Source organism: Rhipicephalus sanguineus, chromosome 3, assembly GCF_013339695.2.
Source record: "Rhipicephalus sanguineus isolate Rsan-2018 chromosome 3, BIME_Rsan_1.4, whole genome shotgun sequence".
Lineage (NCBI taxonomy): Eukaryota > Metazoa > Arthropoda > Arachnida > Ixodida > Ixodidae > Rhipicephalus > Rhipicephalus sanguineus.
Window position 1 is genome coordinate 137,429,160 of NC_051178.1, and position 6,000 is coordinate 137,435,159.

General features: G+C 45.2%; 3 protein-coding genes across 9 annotated transcripts in view; 1 reads left to right on the forward strand and 2 right to left on the reverse strand.

The window, feature by feature from the left end:
* The window catches only part of LOC119387256 (myosin-IIIb), an 83,778-nt gene extending 81,895 nt beyond the window's left edge, over window positions 1-1,883 (forward strand). Inside the window, exons 32-34 of the mRNA XM_037654590.2 lie at window positions 320-432; window positions 550-649; window positions 734-1,883. Of these exons, the coding sequence (XP_037510518.1) occupies window positions 320-432; window positions 550-649; window positions 734-974 (454 nt within the window). The 3' untranslated portion in view covers window positions 975-1,883. The remainder of the gene's footprint in view (window positions 1-319; window positions 433-549; window positions 650-733) is intronic.
* Window positions 1-6,000, reverse strand: part of LOC119387257 (elongation factor-like GTPase 1) — a 429,910-nt gene that overhangs the window by 343,265 nt on the left and 80,645 nt on the right. The window lies entirely within an intron of this gene.
* On the reverse strand, window positions 1,618-3,697 carry LOC119387258 (uncharacterized). The gene is made up of 5 exons (XM_037654594.2): window positions 3,415-3,697; window positions 3,206-3,325; window positions 2,744-2,882; window positions 2,404-2,644; window positions 1,618-2,054 (listed from the first exon to the last, which is right to left on the reverse strand). Exons 1-5 carry the CDS (start codon window positions 3,564-3,566, stop codon window positions 1,951-1,953), a joined length of 756 nt encoding a protein of 251 aa, XP_037510522.1. The 5' UTR covers window positions 3,567-3,697; the 3' UTR covers window positions 1,618-1,950.

The window sequence follows — 6,000 nt, forward strand, 5'->3', positions numbered from 1 at the left end:
TGGTCATCCATGAACATACTGTATATTAGCGCGGTACATAAAAGAAAAGAACACAACACTGACGTAGAGATAGGTAGGCGCGATAGGTAAGGCACCTGCCGATCTCTACATGTGGTCGTGTTCCTTACCTTTATGTACCGCGCTAATACACGCTATGTCCATAGTTGTTTATGGTCCATTGTACATTACTATAAAGCGACTGTCCCAGCAGCACATGCTAAGCCACAGCAGCCCATGTTTGCACTTGTTCCAAAACGAGATAATTAACTTCCACAAGTGACTCATATATCTCAAAAGTCAAAACTTTGCCATTACACAGAAAAATACTGGCCACGGAGGTTCCTGTCAAACCAGCACCAAGGGAGTTACGCAATGGAGTTAATGGAGTCAATGTGGACCAGAAAAGACAGCAAGAGACTGATGCAAGTTCTGGTGAGTCGTCCCATTTTTCCACAAGTTAAAAATAGATGCCAATAAAGCGGTACTTGCAGGTTGCAAGTGTTGGCAATAAAGATCAATTAACATCAGAAATGTGCCTGCTTCTTTCAGCTTCTGGAAACTCCAGCAGCCTAAGCAGTGGTCCCAGGCCGACAATTGTTGAAGTGGAAACCTGGTGGCAGGAAGGTTCACTTAAAGAAAACCACAAAATGTGAGCACAGCTAGGGCATCGCACTTCTTGACATTTATATTAATGTAGGATATAGAGCTACAGCTACAGTTCTCTTTTTTACAGTAAACCTGCCACTCCAGTCCATTGTGAGATGCCCACAGCGCAGGACAGTGACCCAAACCAAGGTCCCTACCAGTTCAAGAAGATCCTGCGAAAACCTCCACCTTCACCTAAGCCATCCCCAAACAGGCAAACACCTGGCGTGTTTGATTTTCGCAAGCTATTGCGCAAGACAGATAATGCACCTACAGAGACATTGAAGCGTTGTAAGGGGTTAATATCGTCATCAACTTCAGTCACGTGATCATTACAACTACAACGGCATCAAGTGTACAAGGTTGCAAGATGTCTGGTCCTGCTTAGAGTGAAAGCAGTGCAGGACAACTAGTCTCTCTGTTTCCGTCCTTGCAGCTCTTTATGCCATGCTGCAATGTGTATGTCATTCAAAGCAAGCACACACACCGAGCTTTATTTCTAGCTCATTCATGTTCAAGGATGCGTTCAAGGATGCGTGGAAATCAGGTTCAGCAAAGGAGTGTAGCGGTAGAGTAATGACCTGTGCCCTGTGCTCTGCAAATTGCCTTTAACCAAATATGCAAACATGGTACTATACAAAAAATGCAGGTGAAGTACAAGAAGTGAACAAGCCATGACACCAGCAAGTACCATCCTGATAACTGTGATAAAGTAATTAGGGCTTTTATAGAGCTTTTATAAACCTTTTAGGAGCAGTATTACGCTTGCCCTTCGTGTGCAGTATGTTAAGTGACTACGAATGCTAAGGCAAACACTGTAGTAGCTGTGAACATACTGTTCACAGTGACCAACATTGATTTCGTGCATTTGCAATGCAAGTCTTGCCACAATTTAAGCTAGGATGCAGTCACAACAAAAATCCCACATACAAAAAAATAGCCACACATAGACATACAGAAAGTTAGACAAGGTTTCCCATGAAAAAGAAAGCTATTTATTCAAGACAACACTGCACACTACGTGCATGAACGGAGTACATAACAAGGATTCTCAGGGCCCTGAACTTTAGTATTCATTCCCTGTATAGGAGGGAGAGCATGAGCACACTGACTTAAATACTTATGATTTCTAACAGTATGAAATGTGTAAATAAAACAATCTGTACAAAAGATGTACAAAGCATTTCTCATCAGAGTGAAACTATGCAGCAATAAAAGTGTGATATTACCTCGCACCACACATTGTGTGCTTCATGTCACCTCTCATGATTTGCTCGTGTTTTTCCATCCTGGCTGTAAGCTACATTAGGTTACTATTGCTGTCACACTTGAAACATTGAAGAATGCTCCATGACCTGGCTTGCACTCGAAGTATGCCTTTCCACCAAGTCTTCCATCGCAGTATCCCACTGCCAGTAATAAAGAAAAAAATATTTTTTAACCTAACTTAGTATTAAGGCTAAAAATGGCTACTACAGCTACAAAATTATTAACTAACACCGATACTTCTGCTTGTGAATACAAACAAACCTTCAGAAGTTCATATGAACCTTAACTAGCAGCATGACCACAATGACTGCAAAACTATACAACACATTGGTTTATTGGATTAAGCCATTCTGCGTTAGTACTCACAAAAGTGCAACTAAGCTACCACAGAGTGAAGCTCACTTCGCTTAACACTTGTAGTGCTAGCAATACATGCTTAGTATTTTGTGCCATAGGACTTTAAATCATTGTCAGCTATGTGATACTAACCAGGGTAAGGCAGATCAAGACCAAGCCAAATCCAGTGTGGTGCGCTGGTGTCGAGGTGGCCAACATAACAAATCTTTCCCAACAGCTTTCTCCGAATGATTGCCGTGTGGCCTTTGTCAAGAAGGTTGAAGGTAAGAGCCTTTGGTGATGCTTTGGTTCCTTCAAAGGATTTGCATGCTTCGCAAAGGCAGCTGTCTAAAGGCACCCAAGGGTTCCCAAACTGATGCAATTGCCGTAGAACCTTTCGGTACAGCATAAGAAAAGATATTATTAGATAATATTAACTCCTATCTGTATTTGCAATGCTTGGAGTGCAAAATGGGATATAAATGTGAATTACCTTCAGTGTGTCGATGGTCCCTTTCTTCATTTTGTCGACAAGTGAGGCTGCAATACCACTGCTAGAATATTCTGCATCACCTACATTCACTGGTTCAGAACTGCTGGCTGATGCAGCATGCTCTGTGGCACACGCCGGTCTGTAAAAGAACGAAAAATACGAGCACTGAAACATGACGAGTTCGAAATTAAGATTATTTAAAATATGTGACAGTATCTACACTGATATATATGTAGATGTAGATCCTGTACATTTATGTTTTCCATCTTCGCTTCATTCAACACTGGTGAGTACACACCCCACTACAGCCTATCCCCCTTCCCCTCCCCTATCCCCCTTCCGGTTGACCCAGACACCGCAGCCCCCACCTTCTCCTCCCCATAACTAGAATCCTGGGCAAACAAAGCCCCTTGCAGCCGTAAGAGTGGGCAGTGCAGAATTTCCATACTGCACTACACTTACTTGGCGTCATGCTGCGGGGAATGCGTGTTTGTTGTCACAGTTTCATCACCTGCGGGCAGCGCAAACATGGACTTGCAGGCCTGTAATTCACGACCTAGGTTTTGGTTTTCTTGAGCGAGCCTAGAACCATGAAATTACAGATGAAAATTTGCGGTGTCGATACAAGTTTTTAATGCTGTTGCGCGCGAGAGTGCAAGATAGTTTATTACCGATCCAGCTGTTCCAGTAACGCTGCAACGTTGGTGCAGAGAGGCACAATGCCAGCTCTGGAATGCTTCAGGACGAAGGCCACGGCGTCTGCAGCCCACCGTCTGGGCGGACTCGTACTTCTCGCTGCTTTAGGGACCGGAGTGTCGGCCATCACGCTCGCGACAACAGTTCTCGGTAGTTGCGATATGTGGGCGTACAGAATGTCAGAACATCACTGAAAAGCAACACACTAAATTCGGATACGGCAACTAGAAACGGAGACACTTGACCAACTCGATCAGACCGGCGCTGCACGTTTACGTCACAATGTTGCCATCTGCTAAGCCAATCACGTCAATCGCTAAGTGTATGTGTGTTCTCTGGCCGACCTTTGCATTCGCTTTGTTAGAAGCAAGACGCTTACCATGCGGCAATTTCAATGCTTACCGGACACCACGAAGTGGCAGTCCCGTTGTCGTATGACTCGGTGACTCGTCCGAACACTTTTGCCAGTTGTTTGTGCGAAGCATCCCGTTCGCATACGGGGAGGCTGCGCACAAAGCGAAATCACTACGTACTACCAGAGTCTGGTACTACTAAGGGCGGATTTTGTTTCGCTATGGCATATCGGTCACGCAGCGAAAGTTGCGTCACAACATGCCATTTTTTTATGCAAATTGTCAAATGTGTCAACAAAAGTTACAAGAACGAGATGTGCTTGGGCAGTGGCGCAGCGGGCTTATTTTGTCGTAATAGTGGTCGATGTTGCCGAATCCGCGCGCCGCATTTGTTCCTTTCTTAAATGCAAACTGGCAATGGAATAATGATGTAGCAGTACGATAACTTTCCGTCGAACACGAATGAAAGTGAGAGAAAACATTTCTTGTGGCGCTTGGTCAGCGCCTCGCCAAACAAAGTCGTGGGGCAGCTGCATGTACTTTTAGGGGCGAAGCTCCTTAAAGCGGAACCCGTTCGTCCCTCGTAGTAGTGCGTAACCCAGGCACGCAGGCATGGGGGGGAGGCCGGGGCCCCCCCCCCCCCCCCCGAAATTCGTCCAGCCTTCTATATTCCCGGGCAACTTTTGTTTTATTTTTGCCATGGAAATACTTCCTTTCGAACAATTAGGCCTTGCCCCCCCCCCCCCCCCCCGAAAAAAAATCCTGGCTACGTGCCTAGCGTAACCAGTCGTAATGCTAGTACCAGATCTTGACCTCCAAGGTGGTGCCGGTGGGAGATTTTTCCTGTGCGTTGTTGAACAATAAAAAATTCGCAGCGTGCGCGTTAACTAAAAGCCAAATTCTTCTGTCTCTCATTCCCCATTAGCATGTTCCAGTAGGAAACGTTAGTAGAAGTAGAAGTGTAAGTGTTAGCTCAAAGCCGACTACTTCTGTCTCTCATTCCCATTAGCAGCCATTGTTTACCTCCAAGGTAGTGCCTGGTGAGATTTCTCCTGTGCGTGATTAAACAATAAAAATTTTGTTCAAAACGCCGTTGATTGATGAAATAAACCAACGAAAGACGCCAGATGTTTTCTAAAAGCAAAACGAAAGAACACCATATGTTTCTAAAGCAAAACGAAAAGACGCCAGCTGCTTAACGAAAGACGCCAGATGTTTTCTAAAGCAATAGTTTTCTAAGCAAAGAAAATTCACAGCGTACAAAGTGAGCTGCAAGTCGTCATAACTCTCATCGAACCTTTAGTATAAACGCGCCCGATCTCACGTCGGTGATGATGTACTGGGCAGAATTCACGGAAGATTCACGGTTTACCGATGAACCTCCTCAGCTTCGCCCACTCATCATCATTCACTCCGTGGATATGCTGTGATTTTTTTTTTGGTACCCTTTATATTGTGATGGCTGGTGTGTGTGTGAAAGGTGGGGGGGGGGGGGTGTTCAGCAGTGCGCATGGCGCATGAATTAACGCGCTAGTTGATATTCCATAATCACCCAAAGGTCGCGGGATCAAATCCTGGCCGCAGCGGCCGCATTTTCGTTGGAGGCGAAAATGCTTGAGGCCCGCGTGTACTTTGATTTAGGTGCACGATAAAGAACCCCAGGTGGTCGAAATTTCCGGAGCCTTTACGGCTTCCCTCATAATCATATCGTGGTTTCGGGACGTAAAATCCCAACAATTATTATTATATTCCATAATCAAAAAGCTTCAGTGCAAAAGCCGGACACAGTGGACAAAGAAGCGACAATGCGCTTGCCCTTGTCACTTCGTCCGCTGCGTCCAGTTTTTGCGCTGAACCTTTTTAATTGCGCCTCAAGTAAATGAGCTATTGCAAGAGCCAGAACCGCCGAAGGACCAACATGAATTGTTTCGTGGCGCGTCTTTAATATTCAATACAGCGGTTTTACGCGCCAAAACCATGATCTCATTATGGCACGCACGCACGAAGTAGTGAGGGGGCTCCGGACTATTTTCGGCCATTTGGTTATTAACGCGACAGCGTTAAAGAACTCGTATCGCAGAAATTCCGCCGTTGGCGTTGGCGCCGTTGGTTGTGAGCGAAAAATCATCATCTTGTCCGTGACCAAAAAATCGAAAAAGCTGCAAATAAAATGAATAATAAAAATGTTGGCTCCGAGTGAGAATCCCA